Source organism: Anabrus simplex, chromosome 1 (assembly GCF_040414725.1).
Source record: "Anabrus simplex isolate iqAnaSimp1 chromosome 1, ASM4041472v1, whole genome shotgun sequence".
Classification (NCBI taxonomy): domain Eukaryota; kingdom Metazoa; phylum Arthropoda; class Insecta; order Orthoptera; family Tettigoniidae; genus Anabrus; species Anabrus simplex.
This window is the reverse complement of record NC_090265.1, coordinates 1,136,968,272-1,136,994,632: the sequence shown is the minus strand read 5'-3', so window position 1 is coordinate 1,136,994,632 and position 26,361 is coordinate 1,136,968,272. Positions and strand designations below refer to the sequence as shown.

The following is a 26,361-nucleotide window of genomic DNA, read 5'->3' as shown; positions in this document are numbered from 1 at the left end:
TGCATTACTAGGTATTCCAGAGAATTTTCAAACTTAGTTATCTATCGATTGCTGTATGTACCTGTGGTATGCCCTATACTAGAATACTGTACACTTGTATGGAACCCTTCTCATCAGACCTCTATCCATAGATTAGACTCAGTACAAATAAATTTCTTCATTCACATTTATTTCGAGCAGGATTCCCATATGAAAATGTTGATTATACAGCCCTACAACAGTCTTTAAATTTGCATAGTCTGACATAATGCCGTGAATTCCTGGATACACTTTTCAAATTGCTTCACTTCTTGGTGAAATGCCCACAACTCCTTGAAAAAATTAACCAACATGTTGTACCAGACAGACTCACGAGGTTTAAGAATACATTGTCTACAAATTGGCATAAAACTAACTATGCATTCAATGGGCCAATTGAACGAATGTCAAGATTTCTAAACAAAGTGGATATTGATATATTTAACTGCTCACTGTCAAAATTTAGAAATCACTTACATAATCTCCAGAAGTGACACTTACTTTCCTGTGCTTACTTGTAATATAACCTGTGTATGTATCTGTACATCTTTTTCTTCTTATACTCCAGTGACCTTTCTTTTTAGTGTGTTTGTTTTGTTTATTTTTCTCTATTGCGTGTAAAATGATATTACCGTTAATAAAGTATTATTATGGCAGAGAAAATTCTTCCTTTCCAGAAAATGAGGTTACTTAGTTACTTCCGGGCATGCAATTCAAATTGATGAACTTTCCATGTTTCCTATGCCAGGGAGCCAGCTGTTGCCAGTTGCTGTGTGTCAGGGAAGGTAGGAGAAGTGAGAAGGGGAAGACAGAGTTAATGCTCGATGCGAATGCATAAGTTAGTTTGTTTTGCATAATCGTTTCCCAGCCCCAGTACGCAGTGTACAGTTTGTTCTGCACAAACTGATTACTATGTGAACCCTGTAGAAAGAGAAGATAAACTTGTACCAAGAATTCAGGAAGCTTTCCAGGTCATTTGTGACACACCATACACCCTGAACAGAGTCCAACGGTTACTACTACTACACCATTGTGAACTGTGCAACGAAGTAGTAAGGAGGCATACTGAACATCTATTGTAATCAAACCATTGGGTGTATTGTTTCCCTCATTCAGCATTACTTTCCATTTACAATGTTGTGAGTAAAGGAATACACAATCGTGGGGCGGCAGCGTTTTATCTTCAAGCATGTTAAATAATAAAGAATGTTACTGCAACCAACAGATGACAGGGGAAATGATCTATTGATGATGCTTGTTGATTAAAGGGGCCTAACATCTAGGTTATCAGCCCCTAATGGTATGAAATGAGACGAAATGTAATGACAAATTAAGTTCAAAATCCTCCACTGACCGGAATTCAAAATGTGAGGATGAAGAATGAATGGATGGATATGAATTTAAAACAATCAGTGGATCCGACTCCCAGTGCCTCACATTACAGAAACTGATGGAAAACAATAGTATTACTGACCAAGGGACTGCTTCTAAAGCACAATACTGAATCGATGATGCTTGCAGTCTAAGGGGGTCCAAAATCCAAGTCATCGGCCCCTCATAATGGTACTTATCGCTAGGAACGTAGAACCATGGTATTTGTTATGGTGCGGTACTAATCAAAAGTAGCGTAGACTCACAGTATTCCACACATTATGGTACTACTCACAGGTAATGAAATTCGCACATGTAATACAGACCTATTGTGTTTTGCACATTGCGGCACCATTTACAGGCAATGCAAACCTATGTGTTCATCACATAAGTGTACTAACCACAGGGACTCGTACTATCCCGTTGTGTTCCTCATAAAGTGGGTACTAATCATAGGCAAGCCAGAATGATGGTGTCGCACATATAGTGGTACTAATCACAGACCTATTTGGTACCTAACATAGTGGTACTACAGTGGTGGAAATATTTATTGCATCACCATGAATTACTTTGCCTTTTGGTCTTTTACAGCTGTTTGCTTCAGTTTATACCAGTCCCATTATTGTTAAACAATGTTGACATATTCTTGCATTCATAGTTAGACTAATTCTCAATTTTTTCCAACAATACACAACTCTTTGTTGTTGTTGATTGTTTATACAATGAAGCCAGTGTTTATACTGTCATTCTGAGTTGAGACTTTGCAGCGAGAAGATGGGCAGATCAGTAGAATTAACGCCAGAAAAGAAAGCTGCAATACTTGCTTATTCTTCTGTTGGTCTCAGCACGAGAGAGATAGCCTCTAAGACAGGCTTTAATCAGTCTACGATTTCGAGGTTACTGAAAAAATACAGGGAAAACGGAAATGTTGTTCGCGAGAAAGGAAGAGGTCGAAAAAGGGCGTCTACTGCCAAACAGGACAGGGTATTGAAAAGGCTTTCACTAAACGATCGTCGCCTGTCATCAAATGAACTAAAGCGAGACTGGGAAGAAATGTGTGATCTCAGTAACCAGTAGAACTGTAAGAAATAGACTACTGGAAGCTAGACTCTCAGCCTGTCGTCCTAGAAAGAAGCCTTTATTGACCAAGACAATGCGACAACAGCGGCTAAAATGGGCAAAAGCACATGCGACATGGACACCAGAGATGTGGAACAGAGTAATCTTTTCAGACGAGTCCAAATTTTGTCTGCATGGCTCAGATGGAAAAGTGTTTGTGCGTCGAAGGAAAGGTGAGGAATTTTTGCCATCATGTGTAACACATACAGTCAAACACCCACAAGAACAGATGGTCTGGGGGTGCATTTCCAGTCACGGAGTGGGTCGTCTGGACTTCATAAATGGCACTGTCAACGCGGATGCCTACATAAGCATCCTTGAAAGGAAGCTTATGCCAACGATAAGAGACCAGTTTGGAGATGTTTCCAGTTGCATTTTTCAGAATGACTCCGCTCCTTGCCACAGAGCTTTGAAGGTGAGTCCTATGATTAATATTTGTACCAAACAGGAAGCAGATGATGTTAATGGTTATTAATCATGTATTTCTACATTTCAGGTAAAATCCTTCCTTAGACAAAATAAGGTTTGAGTGTTAGAATGGCCTGGAAATAGCCCTGATCTCAATCCTATTGAGAATTGTTGGAAGGTTATGGGAAATGCTATCAGCAAAAAGAAGCCACGGAATAAACGGGAACTGTTGGAGACCATTGTGGGTGTGTGGATTCATGAACTGAGTGAGGAGTATATTAAAAAGTTGATTCTTTCAATGCCTTCACGATGCCAAGGGGTGATTAAGGCGCGCGGAGGAACAACAAAGTATTAAATGGCAACAGTGCATTCGTATGAGGCAACTGTGTATTTACAAACACTGAAATCAACCAGTGTTATGTTTGAACATTACTGTGCAGTGTTTCTTTCAAAATTAGTATTCATATTTCAGAAGAGCAAACAGAATAGTTGGCATATCCACTTACACCCATTTTCAAGAAAGTGTTAAATTTAAAAAACAAAGACCTTTTTATAGAAACAAAAATGAATAAAATAAAATAGATAAAAATTATTGTGTATATTCATTTCTAATAGAAATAGACAGAAATCAGGCCAATTTAGCTCAGTTATTCAATGATTATAACAAAAAATGTTAATTATAGAAGGTGATGCAATAAATATTTCCACCACTGTATGTGCAAGTAAAAGGAACCCATGGTCTTCACCGTGTGGTGGTACTAATCACAAGTAGTTTCATGGTTCTAATACAATCATCCCTTGGTCGCCCCTTTTAGTTGCCTCTTACACAGGCAGGGGATGCCGTAGGTGTATTCTTCGTCTGCGTCCCTCACCCACAGGGGGTGGGGAAACGATTTGGTGCATTCCATGACTGACAAGTGTGTCATAATTACAGTTTGTTCTTATACTGTGTGTGCAGTTATGTCTGTTTACTAAACGAACTGTGGATATTGCCTGTAAGAGACAAGGACAATCCCATGCGAGTCGAGTGAGGAAACTTGTACACATGTGAGAGCATTATCTCTGTCTCCATCATGCACACCATTTCTTCTCCCTCCCCTTCTCTTCTCTTAAGCACAGCAGCGGCTTGTGCTCTGGCATAGCAAATACAGCATGTTCGTCAATTTGAATCTCATGCCTGGAAGTAAAGTAAGCTCATTTTCTCAAGAGGAAACATTTGAACTTGCTGAAGAGATGCTCTCCCATGCTCTAAAAATTCTAAATGGTTATTACAGAGAAAACCAACTAAAGCCAAACCCATCAAAAACACAAGTCTGTGTCTTCCACCTGAAAAATCGACAGACAGCAAGAAAATTGCAAGCGATTTGGGAAGCTAAAATATTAGAACACTGCTTCACTCCCAAATAGGAGTAACTCCTGACCGAACACTAACCTATAGAACACACTGAACACCAAAAGGAAGGTATTTGCAAGGAACAATATTATCCGGAAATTACTGGGTTCAACCGGGGGGGGGGGGGGGGGGGGGGGGCGCATCCCCTCCTTTTAAGAACTTCAGCAATAGATCTCTGTTATTCAGCAGCAGAATATGCCTGCCCTGTTTGGTGTAGATCTAGTCGTGCTAATCAAGTGGATGTTGCCTGAAATGAGACCTGCAGACTCATTACAGGATGTTTGAGATCTACATCACTTGACAAAGTTTATTGTCTAGCAGGTATCCTACCTCCAGGTATTCGCTGTGAGTATGCATCCAGACTGGAGAAATTTTTTTTTTTTGCTAGCGGCTTTACGTCGCACCGACACAGATAGGTCTTATGGCGATGATGGGATAGGAAAGGCCTAGGAGTTGGAAGGAAGCAGCCGTGGCCTTAAGGTACAGCCCCAGCATTTGCCTGGTGTTAAAATGGGAAACCACGGAAAACCATCTTCAGGGCTGCCGATAGTGGGATTCGAACCTATTATCTCCCGGATGCAAGCTCACAGCCGCGCGCCTCTACGCGCACGGCCAACTCGCCCGGTTGGAGAAATCTAATGTACTGAACCTGATGACTCATACTTTATATGGGTACCAACCAGCAACTCAACGGCTCAAGTCTAGGAAAAGCTTTCTCCATACAAATGAAAGCCTCACTGAACCACCATCGAACTTCCGAGTGAATTCATGGCTTTCCAGATCCAGCCACCTTGCAGAATGGACGACGCCTTCCGAAAGACATCCTTCAGGCCACGAGCAGAGCTGGTCAATATGGAAGACGCTCAACAGGTTGTGTTCAGGAGTTGGAAGAACAAAGACCAACATGAGAAAGTTGGGTTTTGTCTGTGACTCCACTCTATGTGAATGTGGTGAAGAACAGACCATGAGTCATCTTCTTGTTTGTAACTTGTGTCCAACTACTTGCTCTCTCCAGAATGTGAACGATGCTACCAAGGAAGCATGTGAATTACCCGCATATTGGTCACACCACATTTAATTAAATTTGTATTTATATAGAGCTTAATCACATCGTTACCTGCCATTATAAAAAATAATGGTTACAGTACCAAATTTGTTATTGTCCTGATATTATTGTAAGATAATAATGTATGTTTCTGACACGATTAAATAAATACATTTTCTCAAAACGAAACATTTTCTCCACCAATCCAACTGCACCATCATTCTTAACATAGCACGAAGACCATCCCTGTTTTTTTTTTTTTTTTGGTTAGTTCTGATACAGCCTGTAGTGAGAACCCCGTGGTAACAGCAGTTTTCTTTTATGCTGCTTGATGAAACTGTTTAATAAAGTTAGGTTACAATGAAAACCCTTTCACCGATTCATCCATTATTACAAGTGATTTAGTAAGTGTTACTTTTTCCGTCATTGATGTTTATAGACTGCAGAATGCACTGCAGCGTTTATACAGAATACAAATGATCATCTTCCGTATCAGTTTATCACTATGTTCACTAGCAAGCTCTATTACAATTGACGAATTTCATCTTATTCCAATATCCGTGTTGACAAGCCTCTCAAGTGGTACCATTACAAGAATGACTATTACAAGCATGATCAAACAGTGTTGGAATTAGGAAAAAACAGACTAGTAAGCTGCAATATGGAAACCATCCACAAAAACGTACGTTTTGAGCCAAATAATTGCCATTTCATACCAATTTTAACCCTCAGCTGCTGAGGTGAGAAATCAGTTACACTGTTACTGACATTGAGTCTGAGAGACTCCTTGACACAAATTTCAAATAATGGACTGTTGGTGCAAGTTTCCATGAACAAAGAATTAACAATGGTTTAGCATGCATTATAAGAAACAGTTTACTGGCATGCTTTCTGACTTGTAATGAACATGACATGATATGACATACTATTTAATTAAACAATTAAAAATAGGAAAGAATTTCCACCAATCAATACTTGTTTTTTTTTTTTTTTTTTAATTGCTTATATGCTACAGGACCGGTTTCGACCCCATATACAAGGTCATCTTCAGCTGAACCATGAATACATATTTATATGATGAAGCTTTGATTAAATTGCATTGTCAAAGGAATGTCATATGATGATGTGCATTAGTCACATACAAATGGGGCATGTCTTATCGTGAATTGGCATATATGTCAGTATGTACAATATTGCAACTGTATGTCTAAAATATTATGTTGAGGTCCTAAAATGAGTGTATAAAACATATCTTCACTTAAACTAACTTATATATATATATATGTACAGGATAAAATACAATATATATATTGTATCGTAATCTATAATCTTCATTTCCGTATATATATATATATATTGTATTGTATTGTATATTGTATTATATTTTATCCTGTACATATATATATAAGTTAGTTTAAGTGAAGATATGTTTTATACACTAATTTTAGGACCTCAACATAATATTTTAGACATACAGTTGCAATATTGTACATACTGACATATATGCCAATTCATGATAAGACATGCCCCATTTGTATGTGACTAATGCCAATTCATGATAAGACATGCCCCATTTGTATGTGACTAATGCACATCATCATATGACATTCCTTTGACAATGCAATTTAATCAAAGCTTCATCATATAAATATGTATTCATGGTTCAGCTGAAAATGACCTTGTATATGGGGTCGAAACTGGTCCTGTAGCTTAATATAAGCAATAAAAAAACAAGTATTGATTGGTGGAAATTCTTTCCTATTTTTTATTGTGTAATTCGTCAATACGGAAATGAAGATTATAGATTACGATACTATTTAATGGCAGATTTTTTTAACATTTCACATTTCTTCTCATCACATAAAAATTAACGACTCATCATATGCAGGAGTCTGAGATTCTGCGTCAGTAGCTGAGGGTTAAAGGTTTTCTTTAATCTTTTATGACCTTTGCAAAAAAATAAAATATAACGACAATCCACTATAGCGAATACAATTTTCACAGTTATGAATTCTTGATATAATAAACTTGTACTGCATTATTTATTTGCCCACATTGGAGAACCAAAATCAACCTTATACAATAAATTCTTCAAAAATAAGTTCATTTTTTAAAACTTGATAATTTCTTCTTTTCCCCAAACTTCGTTCTACACATCTTGCAGCCCGTTCTTCTGCTGATATAACATACTGCTTATGTTTTGATGTTTTAAGTGATATTTTTGTACATTTGTTGTTTAGAATCTTCTTCTCTATTTTCAATTTGTTCTGTAGTAATTTTCAATTCATCCAAATCCAATTGTACTTCTTTAAACCAAGTGTGCTTTGTTTTTCCAAAAGTAATCAAAAAGCTGTTTTAGGAGTCCAAAATTTGGCAAACGATACATGTGTCCAAAAAATGCAATCCTCTGTTTTCTCATCATGTCGATAATTGACTCACTTTCCTTGTAAATTACTGAATTGGGTAAAAATCTCCACTGGCCATCAACCTGATGTTTTTTATTAATAATTTTCCAGAGAATTCTTCTATCCACTTTCTGCAGTTTGTCTGTTGTTGTTTGGGCATTAAGTTTGAATAATGTTTCACTTGCATACGTTGCTTCTGGTTTGATGATGGAGTTATAACGGCAAAATTTAGCATTAATTGAAAGAGACTTTTTTGTAACTCGGACATGTAATTTGTTGTGTTCGTCTTAATTTTAGAGTTCTATTATCTATGGATGCTTTTTCATTAGCATTCCAAGTGACAATTTTACCAAGATATTTAAATTTATTTACAACTTTTATTTTGTGAGTATTATTTAATATAATATGTGGAGTGTCAACTTTAAATGATGGCATCATTTCCGTTTTCTCAAAAGCTATTTTCAACCCAACCTTTGCTGCTAATCTTCCTAGTTCCTCTACTTGAAATTTTGCTTCTTCTATACTATTTGCTAATAGCACCAGATCATCAGCAAATGCAAGACAATTTAATTTAGTCGAATCATCATGGTGGTGTTGCAAACAGTCAAGCTCATGGGGAGGAGGAAAATGATGTTGGTGAAATTATGCTTGAGGAAGTGAAAAGGATAGTAAATAAACTCCATTGTCATAAGGCAGCAGGAATAGATGAAATTAGACCTGAAATGGTGAAGTATAGTGGGAAGGCAGGGATGAAATGGCTTCCTAGAGTAGTCAAATTAGCGTGGAGTGTTGGTAAGGTACCTTCAGATTGGATAAAAGCAGTAATTGCACCTATCTATAAGCAAGGGAACAGGAAGGATTGCAACAACTATCGAGGTATCTCACTGATTAGTATACCAGGCAAAGTATTCACAGGCATCTTGGAAGGGAGGGTGCGATCAGTCGTTGAGAGGAAGTTGGATGAAAACCAGTGTGGTTTCAGACCACAGAGAGGCTGTCAGGATCAGATTTTCAGTATGCACCAGGTAATTGAAAAATGCTACGAGAGGAATTGGCAGTTGTGTTTATGTTTCGTAGATCTAGAGAAAGCATATGACAGGGTACCGAGGGAAAAGATGTTCGCTATACTGGGGGACTATGGAATTAAAGGTAGATTATTAAAATCAATCAAAGGCATTTATGTTGACAATTGGGCTTCAGTGAGAATTGATGGTAGAATGAGTTCTTGGTTCAGGGTACTTACAGGAGTTAGACAAGGCTGTAATCTTTCACCTTTGCTGTTTGTAGTTTACATGGATCATATGCTGAAAGGTATAAAATGGCAGGGAGGGATTCAGTTAGGTGGAAATGTAGTAAGCAGCCTGGCCTATGCTGACGACTTGGTCTTAATAGCAGACTGTGCCGAAAGCCTGCAGTCTAACATCTTGGAACTTGAAAATAGGTGCAATGAGTATGGTATGAAAATTAGCTTCTTGAAGACTAAACTGATGTCAGTAGGTAAGAAATCCAACAGAATTGAATGTCAGATTGGTGATACAAAGCTACAACAGGTCGATAATTTCAAGTATTTAGGTTGTGTGTTTTCCCAGGATGGTAATATAGTAAGTGAGATTGAATCAAGGTGTAGTAAAGCTAATGCAGTGAGCTCGCAGTTGCAATCAGCAGTATTCTGTAAGAAGGAAGTCAGCTCCCAGACGAAACTATCTTTATATCGGTCTGTTTTCAGACCAACTTTGCTTTATGGGAGCGAAAGCTGGGTGGACTCAGGATATCTTATTCATAAGTTAGAAGTAACAGACATGAAAGTAGCGAGAATGATTGCTGGTACAAACAGGTGGGAACAATGGCAGGAGGGAACTCGGAATGAGGAGATAAAGGCTAATTTAGGAATGAACTTGATGGATGAAGCTGTACGCATAAACCGGCTTCGGTGGTGGGGTCATGTGAGGCGAATGGAGGAGGATAGGTTACCTAGGAGAATAATGGACTCTTATGGAGGGTAAGAGAAGTAGAGGGAGACCAAGACGACGATGGTTAGACTGTTTCTAACGATTTAAAGATAAGAGGTATAGAACTAAATGAAGCCACAACACTAGTTGCAAATCGAGGACTGTGGCGATGTTTAGTAAATTCTCAGAGGCTTGCAGACTGAACGCTGAAAGGCATAACAGTCTATAATGATAATGTATGTATGTATGTATGTATGTATGTATGTATGTATGTATGAAATATTTCTTCCAATCTTAACAGTCCAACAAATTTTAGGAAGAGTAATATTGTAAAGAGGTTTATTTTTCTTATTAAATATTAGTAAAGTAATGAATATACCTGATACTAACTATAAATTCTTCTTGGAGATTTTAATGCAAAGACTGGACATGAGAGAAAATTTTGTGTTGTGGTGGGACGATGGCCAGCACATAAATTAACGAACAAGAATGGCAAACTGTTAATTGAATTTTGTATTAACCATGGACTAATTTTAGAAACAACAACATGTATATTGCTGATTGCAGTACTTTCTCACTGGCCGATGAGATCACCACATCCCTACGCCACCTTGTACTGTGGCACATGGGCGCCCATGACAGTTTGTAGGAGGGGAGCGGGGGGGGAGGCTAGACCTGGGGTATGTAGTATATTTAATATTTTGGAAAATGAATGGCAACTTGTATTCCGCAGTAGAATAACAACCCTGGTATCCCCTGCATGTTGGTGGGGACAGTACTAGTAATATCGAATTTTAAATCATTTTCTTGAAAGAAAAATACCTGACTAAATTAGATTTTTTCCTTTCCCTGAGAGCTAGGGGGGGATCGCGGACCCCCCTTGCCCCCGGGAAAGATATTATTCACATATATATAGTAGTACTTAACAAACTGTTAAGTTGCTCTAACGTTCAAATTAACAAAAAACTGTATTTCATCAACAAACGTTCATGTTAAAATTTTGTTAAACTACGTGTTAACATCCTCGTTCTCCCATTTTAAATGTCTGTCAACTGCTAACTGTTCCAAAACAGCTGTCATGAATTGTGCTTTAGATACAGAGGTACTGTACTTAGATCTTTTGAACAACTTTCCTGATAAAGAAAGGATTTTGTAACGCGATGATTCTGAAAACACGATTGACACAGAATTTCTACAAGGATACAGGCTATCAAAAACAGTCATCAGTAAGACAGATGACAAAATTAGGGCAAGGTTAGAATATTCAGCTAATAAAAACTTACCTCTTTCTCCCATGCTGCTATTGTCTCTTTTTATGTAATAATTGTGAGACAATGCTGAAATTTCAAAAGCTAGTGTTAGTAGAACTATTAGCAAAGTTTCTGCAGTGAAAGCATCCATGAGAAAGTACCGTACACAAGACTTCCTTCGGTTAGACGAATGTTAACAGATTATCCACGACTCCTGTAAAACATGCCATTTTGCTGGTGTTTTAGGTGTGTTAGACCGTACACTCATAACAATCCAATCAAGCATTCAGAGGCTGGATAATTTAGATTTAAATTTATGATTGTTTAGTGCTTTTCTTATCTTTTTTAAAATTACTTCTCTTATATTTGTATGTAACTTAACATTGTGTGCAAGGAAGGAAGGAAGGAAGGAAGGAAGGAAGAAAGAAAGAAAGAAAGAAAGAAAGAAAGAAAGAAAGAAAGAAAGAAAGAAAGAAAGAAAGGAACAACAGAGCTGAAATGTACTGCATTCGGAAGGGTTACTTTTCTATTAATGTTCTAGTGATGATCCTAACCTTCAAATTAAGAATGTAGTTACTAGGTGGCCAGGTTCTGTAAATGAGAGCGCAATATTTAATAACTCCCATATTAGAACAGGGTGTGAAGTGGGGACAAGTAATGAAGGGATCCTGATGGGTGATAGTGGATAACTTTTAAGAAGGTATTGTTTAACCCCACATTTACATCCAGAAACATGATCTCAAAACAGTTGTAAGCAGATATAGCAGCATGGAAAGGATGACAAGTGTCTGGAAAAGCCAGTTTGCTGGTCTTAGCTTGGGATTACAAATTAAATTACAGACAATCATTTTATATTGACTTCATGTGCCATGCTTTACAGCTGTAATCAAATAAAATCACAACAGTGTGTGGTCAAACACTGCATGGTTCTGTCACTGCCTTCTAGATTCGCAATGTTCATTGCTGTAAATAATATGTTAGCTACAATTCCGCAGGAAAAGTTTGGAGAAATGCAATAAACTTAACATTAACCCAGGAAGAATGGAGTTTGCATTTTATCAAAACTGAAGATATTCATTGAAGGAATGCAGAGAAAAGCTATTGTAATAAAAATTGGCTCTACAGGTTGACAATAATAGACTGGTATCATACCATAGGTCTCTCATGAGCAAATTTTGTGAAATTTGGTAATACACTTAAGTTAGATAATTATTGAATGTGACCCTGTGTGATCTTTTATCTGGATAAAAAAAACAACCTAAAGATGCATTTATGGAAAAATATAGACATTAAATTATAAAAGAAAGTATACTGTACTTGCAGACTATTATTTACAACTGTTCATAAAATAGGGCTGCATCTTCCCCCATCTAAACCATTGACCACGTTCTCCTTTCTGGTGAATTTATGTGTCATTTCCTACACAAAGGCTTCATCTGACCTCCAAAGGGAGGATCTCTCCACCTGTAGCCGTTGGTCTCCCCTTTGGGTGTTAAGTTTGGTAATAGACACTTGACCATTAGCCAGACAGTCATAGGTAGTACAGTCTGTCACATACAGTAACAGAATGATTCTGACCTGACCTACTATGAAATTAATTATTACACAAATTAGGTTTCATTAATGTATGAGTATGACCTGTACAGGTTTGTTACGAATTTCAAGAGCTACAATGTATTCAGAAATTCAAGCATAACAACTTGGTAAATAGTTTCCCTCTTCAGTGGCCTCAATTTGTAGGAAGTATTACATACACTGGAAGAGGATGACAAAGATATAAGGAACATATACATCGAGTCATTAGATGCGGCTGTATATTCTGATGACTGATGACTCTGCAAGGGGTAGTAAACAATCTTACAGGACGGCAGTTGTGCTCACTAACCGAGTAGTTTCTAGCTACAGATGTGATAAACAGTGCGATGTTTACCTTGAAGAGCATTTCTTGAGAAGTAAAAAGACTTAAAAAGATGCCTAGAGTCCTCTCAATATGGACCGAGGATGATCTCCAAACTGAATCCTTACTGATCCAAAACACTCCTCATTCTAGGACAAGTCAGTCACAGAGATACAGTATTTGAATGCTTCTTTGACCTACAGTAAAATCCCATGAATGGAACAATAGGTCAGTCGAAGTTAACTCCACAGATCAGACCAGTGTAATGTGTAGAAACAGTATTCTGCTAGTTTCCTTGTAGCAGTAAATTAACTGCAGTCCATTTCATTTGATGTGTAAGGTTGCCATAATTATGGTGGCCTTTTTCATAATTAGGATAATATCTGTAGTACTGTAGTATGCGTTGGTATCATATGGTAATTTTTAAACACTGTGTTAACAAACGGCTTGTTAGTATTCGTTTAACAACTATTGATGAAACCAGGCCTACATGTTCAGTACTTCTTTTTTTTTTAACAGATTGTTTTACGCTGCACCAACACAGATAGGTCTTATGGCGACGATAGGACAGGAAAGGGCTAGGAGTGGGAAGGCAGTGGCCGTGGCCTTAATGAAGGTACAGCCCCAGCATTTGCCTGGTGTGAAAATGGGAAACCACGGAAAACCATCTTCAGGGCTGCCGACAGTGGGGTTCAAACCCACTATCTCCCGAATACTGGATACTGGCCGCACTTAAGTGACTGCAGCTATCGATCTCAGTGTTCAGTACTTATCTTTAAAGCAGAGGATTCAGGTTCAACTCTCGGAAGTGGTCAAATTTTTCAACTCTTTCATATTAAATAACTACCTCTCTGAGAAAAACTACCCTATAAAGAATATTATCAGTATCTAAATTTTAATTTTAATGGATACAAAGGAGTAGAAATACAGTAAAGTCCTGGCTAATGTGCGAGTACTCTGGTTTTGGGGTTATTTGTGCATCCTAAAAAATAAGTTAACATAAATGTACTATAGTGTACATTACTTCTCCTGCTTTTCAACGAGGTTTTGTGAAAGGTGAGTTGTTAAGAAACGTAGCTATCATGACAGCAATAAATCCTTTATTATGTGACAAGTAATAGAAAATAAAATTTACCAGGAAGAATGAGCTGTTAAGATAGGAATAGGAGTACAAACTGCGAGCAATTTTTAGAAAAGAAAAGCTGAAGGATTCTGTGCGGAACAGTGACATAAAAGTTTTAAAAATTCTACATGTGAAAAGTCAGATTATGCACTTCTACAGTGGTTCAATAACAAAATAATGTATGTAAGAAGTTATCACCAGCACAATGTGTACAGAAAAAGTCCTTTGTAATTAAAGAACCACAATATTTAAAATTCAGGAAACTCAATTGTCAAAAATTACCAGTGTTTCGCCCTAGTGAGGCATGGGCTTATCAGTTGGATACCGCACCTTTCCAAGACACTGGCCGGCTAGCACGCTGGTAGCGACACCACTGCAAGCTATCCTGTGATAAGCACAATGCAGTGCCGACGTACTAGGAGATAATTGCATCTCCACTTTCTATATTGCCCTCCTGGGCTAGCAAGACCAAAAATATGGCCATATTGGGTCAAATTAATCATGGAGATTTAAGTGAAAAAACAATTACCTTTTCAGTTATGATCATATCAACACACGCCTTGCCAGTGAGGGGTAACGAACAGTGTGGTACGATCTTGTGCTGGCCATCTTTAGCAGTATGCTCCATTGTCACAACTACCTTTGTAGTAGGAGCAGACACCAGATCCATGGCACCTCCCATTCCTTTCACCATCTGCCCCTGTAGCAGAGCAAACAGAGTTCAATAAAACAAAAGAGAATGTCAACCTACATCTTTTATTCAACAAAATACGTATAATGTTATTACTACAGTCTAACAATCACAAGGGGGTAATCAAAATGAGGAAATGGCAAATTAGGAAAGAACTTGACGGATGATGCTATTTACATGAATATGGATTTGGTAGTGAGGTCATGTGAGGCAAATGGAGGAGAAAAGGTAACATAGGAGAAAAATGGTCTTGGTCATGGAGGGTAAGAAAGGTAGAGGGAGATAAAGGTGTCTGACACTCAAATTTTTTTATGATTTAATGATAGGTGGTGTGGAACTGAATGAGCCCACAGGGCTAGTTGCAAACAGAGGATTGTGGAGGGACTTAGCTAATTAATATAGGCTTGCAGAGTGAACACTAAAAGGCGTAACAGCCTATAATGATGTACATAAGTATGATGAATGATGATGATGATGATGATGATGATGATGATGATGATGCTTGTCGTTTTAAGTGGCCTAACATCTAGGTCATCGGCCCCTGATGGTACGAAATGAAATGACAAAACAAAAGAAACAAAAATTTTAAATCATCCACTACTGACAAAAAAAAAAAAATAAAAAAAATAAAAAAAAAAAAAAAATTGACATGAAGAATGAATGGATGGTCATGAACCCAAAACAATCAGTGGATCCTACCCAAAAACCACCAGAAAGAAACAGCGTTACTGACCAAGGGACCATTCTAAAAAGTACAATCCTAATGATGATAATGACGCTTGTTTTCTAAAGGGGTCCAAAATCCAGGTCAACGGCCACTCATAATGGTTCATGTCGCTAGTAAAGCAGAACCATGGTATTTGTCATGTTGGGGTGCTAATCAAAAGTAGCGAAGACTCATGGTGTTCCACACATGATGGTACTAATCACAAGTATTGTACGTCATACAGGTAACTCAGACCTATGGTGTTTCTCACACAATGGATCCACTCATAGCCAATGCAAACCGATGATGTTCCTCACCTAGGTGTACTAGTCACGGGTGCCGGTATTCCCGTGGTGTTCCTCACATGGTGGGTACTAATCACAGGCAACGCAGACCCACGGTGTTGCTCACATGGGTACGACTCACGGGTACTGGAAACCCACAGGAGAACCAACTCATTGCTGCTACTAATCACAAACCTGTTTCGTACCTAATATAGTGGTACTACTCGCAAGTAAAGGCGACCCATGGTGTTCCCCATGTGATGGTACTAATCAAAAGTAGGTTCATGGTTGTAAGACAATCATCCCTTGGTCGCCCCTTTTAGTCGCCTCTCACAACAGGCAGGGGATACCGTGGGTGCATTTTTTGTCTGCATCCCCCACCCACAGGAGGTAGAGAGAGAGAAAAAGAAGAAGGGATCCGTCACTTCAAAAAATGAAGTAACGGATGAAGAAAGGCAAGGGCCACGAAGGGCGTGAAAATGAAAGACTCCCTAGGCCTCGAATGCTCTAATACAGTCGGGGTCGGAAAAGAACAAGAGTTGACCAAGGGAGGTCGGACAGGATAGACGAAAGTGAGGAGCCTGGCACAAGTAAGCGGAAGCAATACAAAGACTCAGCTAAGGGTCCCGTGGTCGCCAATCCACACTCCCAAGTTGAGAGCTCCTTGGGCCCCTCATTCGCAGTATAGTGATGTATGGAAGTGATACATGGACCCTCTCAAAGAAAGCCGTGGAGAAGATAGATTCCTTCGAAAGGAAAATCCTGAGGAGGATTTATGGACCCATATGCATACAAGGGGAATGGAGAATTAGATATAACAATGAACTATATTCTCTGTATGGGGAGGCACCCCTGTCACATGCCATTTGAATGAAGAGACTTACTGTAAATGGGCAAGGATGGAAGAACACTCAATCCCAAAGAAGGTATTCTTAGGAGACTTTGGAGGAGGAAGGCCTGTGGGAAGGCCAAGTAACGGATGGGAAGATGGTGTACATCAGGACGCAGCACACATCCTCAAGTTCCGGAATTGGAGAGTTGCTGCGCAAGATCGACAAGTTTGGCAGAGAGCAACTGTGGAGGCCATGACCTGAAAACGGGCTGTCGCGCCATAGGTAAGGTAAGGTAAGGAATGAGAAAATTGACTATAGTGGGGATACAATGATGGGGATGATAACATATCACGTAGAAAAGCTATCTACTGTATAAACATTAAAGCTGTGGATGACGAAGTTGAGCAGGTCAGGCAGAAAATGAACAAATCATTGCCTCAAACGCCAAACAAGTTTGAAAGAAAGCTCAATAGTGCTAATGAACAATACTTTTTTTTTTTTTTTTTTTTACAAGCTGCTTTATATCGCACCAACACAGGTCTGATGGCGACGATGGGACTGGAAGGGACTAGGACTGGGAAGGAAGCGACCATGGCCTTAATTAAGGTACAGCTCTGGCATTTGCCTGGTGTGAAAATGGGAAACCACGGAAAACCATCTTCAGGGCTGCCGACAGTGGGGTTTGAACCCACTATCTCCTGAATACTGGATACTGGCTGCACTTAAGCGACTGCAGCTATCAAGCTCGGTGAACAACCATTATCCCAGGTGAAGGAATTTCAGGAGAAAAGGGATCAGGATGTTACAGAAATTGTAGGGGAAGTAGCTGAACTGAAGTTGAATATTATAGGAGCCAAGCAAGTATGTATAGCTAAAAATTGGTTGCCGTGATGACAAATTAATCCAAGAGTATGATTATTTATTTAAATTGCTGGCATTATGAGTTAAAAAAAAAAAAAAGCCCAGAACAGAAGGCTGAAGATGTAGGAGTGAGTCAGGAAGAAGGCTCAGCTGGAAGAGATGACAAGAAAGAAGTTGTAGGCCAAGAAGAAAGTGAGCAAACTCCAGGTGAAGATGAAAGAGACTAGAAAACAAAGGAACAAGAAGATGACCAAGAAAATGAAAAGAAAGCACAGCATGTAATGACTACTAGTAATAAACGCAATTTAGAGATTAACGATATGTCACCATGTACTTGAGAAATTAATCTTGAGCAAGTTTCTTCAGATTATGAGATGATGAGTGCAGATGTAGTTATCTATTTTTGCAAGCAAGGAAAACATTGCTGTGGTGGTGCAACATAGCTACAAGTGGTAATGCTTTCAATTACATCCAATATTCATATACAACTGAACTTCAAAGCAAAATAATATTTGTGGAAGGAGCCGAGACGTCTGTCACAGGTCATCATAAGAAGGATGTAAAGGATCGCACAGTTAACTCAAAATGACTGATAAGAAGCAGCACAAAAGGAAAGTCATTCTGAGTCAAGATTTGGGGATCAGAAAGAAGAGAAAGTGAAAGTGATGTCCAGGAAGCAGGTAAGAATGAAAAGTAAGGACTACCCTATCAGCAAGAGGGGAAAGTAAAATGAATGCTTGGCGGATACACTGCTTTCTTTTCTCAAAACCACTCAAATATGTTGTTTGAGTCATCAGTCCAGACTGGTTTGATGCAGCTCTCCACGCCACCCTATCCTGTGCTAACCCTTTCATTTCTACGTAACTGCTAAATCACTATAAAATCAACAATTGCATGCAGGCAAAAAGCAGTTCTAATTTTAGGCCGACATTCCCATGAGCTTCATCGTCATCATTTACAGTTCCAGTTTTCCAGGTACTGTTGGCGAGCCTCTTCCATTCTGCCTTCTTGAGATACGTTCTGTTGTTAATGACGTCCACCAGTGTCTTTCCCCGATCTGCAATGTCCATCATTACGATGTCCATCCAGTGGGTGTTCCCACCATCCGTTTCCCTGCCACATGTCGCTCCAAGTTAACATATACTGTCCTTGTTGGCTCCATCCTCATTACATGCCCAAACCACTTCATAACAAACTCAATTTTTTACGGCTATCATCCAGTAATGAGAAAATGTTGTTTCACAAAATTTACAACAACCCTTTTCACAAATATCAGATGAAATAAAAGCTTACTATACCGATCAACAATAAGTTAAAGATGTATCAAAGTTTGGTAACGATCAGATAAATTTTTTAAAATTATGAATTTTCAAAACGAGCGCTCCATTGGAAATGGAAAAAATATAGTCACTTTTTGGTCCAACCTGTGTTAAAATTTTAACTGGGTATCATAAAAATTTCTACTCCACATAATTAAACGTAGAATAAAATAAGCTAAATTTTGGTGTAGTTTGTTTCTATGTGGGACAAAGGATGAACTTTTTAATAACGTATTAACTTTGATATTTATACTTTTTTTCCATGATAGTAGTGTCTATGGAGCGAAAGTATGAGGAGACATCATTACTCTATTTTACAACTCTCTATGGATTGTACGAGAAAGAGAGAGAGCAAAATTTTACTGTTCTTTGGACTGTCTCAAATAATCCAAGATTGTGTTCTCCTTGCCTGAATTACAGTCAAAGGCAGCATCCGTTATGTACATTTGTGTAAGAACACTATTATGTTACCACTTATCTCACTTTAATAATGAGAGTGACGGATGATGTGTGCATGTTTTAGAGCTAAAATTATATTATGATATAACAATGTTACTTTCAAATCCACCTTCAAATGCACTATTTTCAATGCAAGATCCATTAAAGTTCTTCTAAAAGGAAGATATTATTCCTACAGTTTTAGAAATAATACATGTTTGTACAATAATATTAGGTGTTTGGACACCTGTGGATATTTCCATGGATGGGGAGATAAAATAGTTTTGCTGGCGCTTGCTTTCCATATTTTCATCATTAAAACTTAAATTCTTTAGAGCTATGCAAAAGTTCAATATTTACAAATGTCAACTAGCTGAAGAGATTTTGTGAGGCACTGCAGTAGAAAAGTAACAAGCTCTGCAGAGTGGTTTTTGGCAGAAAGAAGAAAATTTCCCCTGGTTTACAAGCTCATGCACAATGTCACTTGCAAAATGCATAAAAGGAGCAGCTCCTGGGAAACATATACTCTCTTTCTTTGAATCTAGAAGTAGACTCTGCATCAGTCTGCCATGTCATAAAATTCTAATAAAAATTTAGTCAACTTTTGGGACTTGATAATATTTCCAGTTGTATAAATATTGGACAGTCTGTATTTATTTCATGGGGCACGTGAGGAACTTAAAAGTATTTTTTGCATAGTGTGGTCTACAACTCAAATTGTATTGTATTGAAATGGCACATGGCTTTTAGTGCCGGGACGTGTCCGAGGACTTCAGCTCGCCAGGTGCAATACTTTTGATTTGATGCCCGTAGGCGACCTGCGAATCATGATGAGGATGAAATGATGATGAAGACGACACATACACCCAGCCCCCGTGCGAGCAGAACTAACCAATGGTTGTTAAAAATCCCGAACCTGTTGGGAATCAAATCTGGGACCCCTGTGACCAAAGGCCAGGACTGTATTGTGTTAACAAACACGTATTAAACCTCAGCTTGTGAAGTTTAGAAAACTTTATATAAGTCATCAGTTTGTGTATGAACGACGAGACAACCAGCTGTGAATGTTTTTCCTTGGCGATGTGCCGTAAGGTGCAGACACCAACAAGACGTTACATTTGTATCGAATAGGTGGGCTCATTTTACCTCATTTCACGTAAGATGTCACTATGACCACCACCGCTGCTACAGACTGCTTCTGAGGGCTTGCTGTTGTTCAATGCTAAGAAATACCAGTATAATGGGTGGAGCAAGGCAGCTTAGCGACTACAAACAAGGAATGGTTATCTATTGCCACATCATAAATAATCAGTCAAGGGAATTTCTGCTCTTCTCAAGTTGCCCAAATCGTTTGTCAAGGGAATGCTTCTGAAGTGCAAATAGGAAGAGAAAATCACAATAAACCCATGACTATTGAGCACTAAAAAACACGATATGGAAAATCGCACAACATTGCATAATATCACTTGTTAACTCCGTAGAGTCACTAGCTGTGCTGCTAATGCCATGACTATGCACTGGGAGACACAAGGAATGAGGCTGAAGGCTCAAGCACCTGCCCATAAAAAGCACATTTCATCTGTGAATGCTACACATCGTATTTGGTGGTGCAAAGAGAGCCGCCACTGCTCCACTGACAACTGAAGATGCGTGAATTGGAGCAATAAACCATGCTTAGCCATGTGGTAGTCTCAAGGGAGACAGTGAAATTTGGCAGAAGTATGGAAACACTGTAGGGGGTGCTTTTCATTAAAGGGACTAGGTCCTCTCGTAATACTACAGAACATGTTAACAGCAGAAGGATATAAGGATGTTCTGAACCGCTGCATGTTGTTTACGATAGAAGACCAGTTTGGAGATCATTAGTGGGTGTTCAGTGTGATAACGCACTTCATGAGTAGTTCATGGACAATAAGGCTCCAGAAGGGAAATGATCTGCTCAGAGCCCCAATCTCAATCCTATCGAATACCTATTGGATGAACTAAACAGGTGACTTTGCTTCAGACCCCAATGACTCACATCACTAACTACGCTCGCTGCAATGCTGTAGGAAGAATGGTTCACCATTTCACCAGAAACATTCCAACACCTGATGAACAGTCTCCTCCTGCAGAGTTCAAGCTGTAATAAAGGCCAATAAATGTCTACAGGACTATTTTAAGTAGGTGTCCAGTTACTTTTCACCAGATGGTGAATGTCGTAGACAGTACAATGTTAGTATTGGATCTGTTTACAAAGCAGGAAAAAGTTCACTTTAATCGTTAACCCATTCGTGCCTACAATCACTCACTCAATCAATCAATAAATACTGATCTGCATTTAAGGCAAATGTTTTTCTAGTCTATTCTCAAGTAAATTCAAAGAAATTGGAAATTTAATGAACATCTCCCTTGGAAAGTTATTCGAATCCCTAACTTCCCTTCCTGTAAATGAATATTTGCCCCAATTTGTCCTCTTGAATTCCAACTTTATCTTCATAATATTGTGATCTTTCCTACTTTTAAAGACACCACTCAAACTTATTCGTCTACAATTATCATTCCATGCCATCTCTCCACTGACAGCACGGAACATACCACTTATGATGATATAGATGTTGATTCCCATAGGGAACCTGAAATATTTGTTCCGAATGAGTAAATTTATAATACCAATACAGTTGGTCCGTAGCACACTGGGGCACGGTGGCAACCAGGAATGAGTTAGCTGGAAAATTTATTATGTCCAATAATGGACCAACTATATTGGTACATACCGCTTAGTCGAGCAGCTCCTCTTCTTTCACCCAAGTCTTCCCAGTCCAAACTCAATCTGTTGCAAACCAAAAAGATCCATCCACAACCTACCCAGAAACAAATTCGATACTTCTAAACTTCAAATTGAATCCATTGCTACAGATTACAGAAATGCAATCTCAAAAAAATTGGCTAGTCATCCGGTTAGCAGTGATAGTACAAATCAGGAATGGGCCACGCTTCAGAAGGTCAACACTGAGTCAGCTGAGGAAACAATTGGTTTTGTGAGGATAAAAAGACAGGACTGGTTTGATGCAAATAATGAAGAAATTAAATGTCTGTTCAATGCCAAACGGGAAGTCCCACCTATTTGATCTTCAAGATCAGTCTTCCAATGTGGAGAAATCACATTTCTTGGAACTTGAAGGAAAATGTCAGGCACAAATTAGGGAAATTAAGAATAACTGGTGGTAACAAAAAGCTGAAGAACTGCAAAGACTATCTGATGCCCGAGACCTGCAAAACTTCTATGCTGGCACAAAAGAGATACATGGTCCAATTCGATCTTCATCAGGGTCATTGAAGACTACTGATAACTCCATCACTTTAACTGATAATGGAGAAATTTTACAGCACTGGAAGGAACATTTCTCTTCACTTCTAAATCGTGTCTCCAATATTGCTAAGGACTTTCTTCGTAATGTCCCTCAGAAGCCCGAACAACCATGGATGGCAGTTCCACCTACATACAGAGACTTCACCACTTTGCTCCGGCAGTAGACCTCATGGAGCCCCTCTTAAGCGTTTCAAGGACCGGCTGAAACACATCACTAAGACAACTGGTATAGATATACAGACATGAGAAGAATGTGCTGTGGACCGCTCACTGTGGCGGAACACTACATCCACCGCTGTCAACTTGTTTGAAAGAGAATGCCGCAGACATCAAGAGGCCAAGCGACAAGCAAGGAAACATCAATTACAACCCCGCCCTCCTCCAGCCATTCAGTGCGATTTGTACGTTTTCTGCCAGGATTGGTCTGTTTAGTCATCGTATACACATCCATAAACTGAGGTGAACTGGTTAATGTATGCAGGAAGAAGTTATATATACTTGGATCGAGTTACAGCCGACGACAATGATGTACACTTTGATCTCGTCGGAATGCAGCAAACAATCAACAATACAAACACTGTTGAGTAATTATCCTGTGAAATACCATGTATTCTCTTTAACTTCTTTTTAAATCAAAGTTTACAGGCTATCGTGTTATTTAATTGAATGAATTATTACCTTCGTGACACTTTGAATGGATATCTATACGAAATACCGTAACAGCTGCGGAAGTTGAAACTCCTTATGATAATGTGCCTTTGTAAGTATTATACTAAGGAACCTATAGATATTCAAAAATAATTTTTAAAGAAGTTAATATTATTACCTAAATTATTTTCTAAACCTAAATTCGAAACACAGTACACCTAGCTAGCCTATTTGACCTAGAAAACGTAATCTACTGAACACCAGTTGTACTACTTGTTATAAAATTCAAATTAATATTTCTACTCCCAATTTCTACCAACAAGCAATAAACACCAATATATAAACAGCTCTAAATGGATATCTCTCACACACGCACGCACGCAAAATTTTAATGGGTTTAAACTACTTTATCACTATAATAATGCAAGAGCACTCTCGACAGCCGACCATTAACAAACGCATCCAACAATGGAAGTGCCTCAGTTGCCATTTGGCAATAAATATCAGTGTAATTTCAAAAAGTCCTCCAAGAGCTGTAGCAATTGTTAGAATGGCACAAAAGCGAATGTTTGGTGCATGAAGGTATCAACAATACAGACCGATTGTCAGTTTTATTTGTTCAGTCTTACTATAATGTTGAATATTATTACATTATGTACAATAGAGGGGACAGCAATGAGAAGAGAAAAAAAGGAATATGAAGAAGGAAGAATTGATTATAGGAGGCATACCAAAAAAAAAAGTTCCTGTCAGAAGATAAAGAGTTAAGGAGGGTTGGAATGCAGATAAATAAAGTTCTTTGAACAAGAGAGGCAGGAATATGGAATATGAAGGGGTGGATTCATCTTGGTTTTGCAAGTTGGGACATCTAGGGAAAAGAAGGATGCAAGTTCAGGTGAACGAAATAAACCGTTAACAGCGTAATATAGGAATCTGAGGTCGGCTACTTTCTTGCGAGTAGATAAGGGGCAAAGGTTAAACGTACCCAGTATCTGATTGCTGCTCAATTTTTTACAATCAGATACACTGGCTCTAACAATGGCACAGAAGAATGATTGCATGCATTCAATGTGATTCATATTAGTGGGTGAAGAGGTACACCAAATGGGAGATGCAAATTCAATAATCAGTAGGATGCAAGATACATAGTAGGCTCTGAAGGCGAGGATATCGGTGATATCAGAAAATCTATACAACAAACCGAGAAGTGACATTGCTCATGAGGTTTTGTATATAAGGGACAAATAACAATATAATGAAGATACCAATGGTGATGTTGACATTTTTGTTGAGCTTCCAGAACTAAATATTGACATGGGCAAGGATTTGGTAGGTAAGATGAAGGAGATCTAGTTATTTAGATATTCTCGGAATATTATTATTTCAGACTGGTTGACGATCTTGGATCCCAACAGCTTCAAGCTAATGCTGAAATAAGACAGCCTAATGGAGTTCTTTTAATAATTTTTTTTGTTAACAATTTGCTTTACGTAACACCAACACAGATAGGGACAGGAAAGGGCTAGAAGTGAGAAGGAAGCAACCATGGTCTTAAGGTACATTTGCCTGGTGTGAAAATTAGAAAACACGGAAAGCCATTTTCAGGGTTGCCGACAGTGGGGGTTCAAACCCGAATGCAAGCTGATAGGTATGTACCACAAATTTGCTCGATCTAATGGAGAAAGACAATGGCAACAAAGGCACAAGGCAACCCAAACCTCTGCCAGATTTGGGCACAGATCATCCAACAACCTCTGCTCAAACAAAATTGTGGGCTTCAGAAAGGAAAACGGAAAATCAAGACCAAATCCTGAATGAGTAGAAGAAGCCGACTTTGACCATGCACCCCTTTCTTCAGTTCCAAATGAAGATTATCCCACGTATGAAAAGATGTCGATAGTGGACATTTTTGAACAATATATTTATAGGCAGTGAAATTGTTGAGTATTTAGCTGAGGAAATTAGGCACTACACTTTGTTCTTGAACCAGACAGATCGTAAGATCAATGCGGATGAAATACGTTGCTTTATTGCAATATAGTACATAAGTGAGTACAATAATTTATTTGCCATCTAAGCGGCACTATTGGGACTCAAATGACGATATGAAGAATTTTAACATGTCTTCTCAGGAAATGAGAAGAGACAGATTTCTTCAAACCTGTTGTTTCCTGCATTGTGTGGACAATACAATGATCGATCTAAATGACAAGGCATGGAAAGTCAGGCCACTTATCCAAAGTTGATCAAAAGCAGATACTTCCAAAAATGTTGTTCTCAAAGAACATTTGGCTTATGACAAAAGCATGGGTGCCATGGCTGTAAACAGCTTATCCGTGGAAAACCATTTAGATATGGATACAAGATCTGGAGCCTCAATACGAAAGAAATTTTTAGTTTAATCACCCATCTTTGCATAAAGGGTGTTTTTATCCAAATGTACCAAATACTCTTTTTGATGTTACCCAATCGGGCTGAGGCCCTTTTTTTTTTTTTTTTTTTTTTTTTTTTCAGAAACTGAAAATGCAAATGAATAATTCCTTGTTCTAACACAAATGGAAGGCATTAATTGCTATTCAATTTAGATGCACTCAAAATGAAAGTTAACAAAGACAAGCTGATTTTAAATGACATTTTAGAAGATCAGAAGATGTATTATTTGACAGAAAATGTAACCCAAGAAAAATTTATCTTACAGTTCGGAAATTGCAGTGTACTTTTTAATTGATGTTATTTGTTTTACATCCCGCTAATTACTTTTACGGCTTTTGGAGACATAGAGGTGCCGGAATTCTGTCCTGAGGAAGTTCTTTTACATGCCGAAAAATCTGTCAACATGAGACTGACATATAAAATTTGAGCACATTCAAATACCACCAGACTGAGCCAGGATCAAACCCACCAACTTGAGCTCAGGAGACCAGTGTTCTACTGCCTGAGTTACTCAGCCCAGCAATGACCAGTGTGAATGAGAGTTTCTCAGAATACCAAAACAAAGCAAACTAGTTTTAAATCTTCCTTGCAATTTAATTTGAACCAGTGAATTGTTTGAGGGAAGAGAATGCATAAAATCTTTTATTTATCTATAATTCATACTTCTACTCTCTGTAATTATGTGGTTATTGTGAAGTTCGTATTCACACACAAGGTTATATTACAATATTTCACAAGTCAACAAATTTCAAGGATATTGGTACTGTATGGACAAAGTTCTAGAAGAACATCAACACATCTGAAAGTATGTAAAGTAT

At 38.4% G+C, this 26,361-nt stretch overlaps 1 protein-coding gene across 1 annotated transcript in view; it reads right to left on the bottom strand.

Annotated features, from left to right (window-relative positions):
* Positions 1–26,361, bottom strand: part of SCOT (Succinyl-CoA:3-ketoacid CoA transferase) — a 140,929-nt gene that overhangs the window by 15,769 nt on the left and 98,799 nt on the right. The window contains exon 9 of the mRNA XM_067137372.2: positions 14,508–14,678. Within this exon, the coding sequence (XP_066993473.1) occupies positions 14,508–14,678 (171 nt within the window). The remainder of the gene's footprint in view (positions 1–14,507; positions 14,679–26,361) is intronic.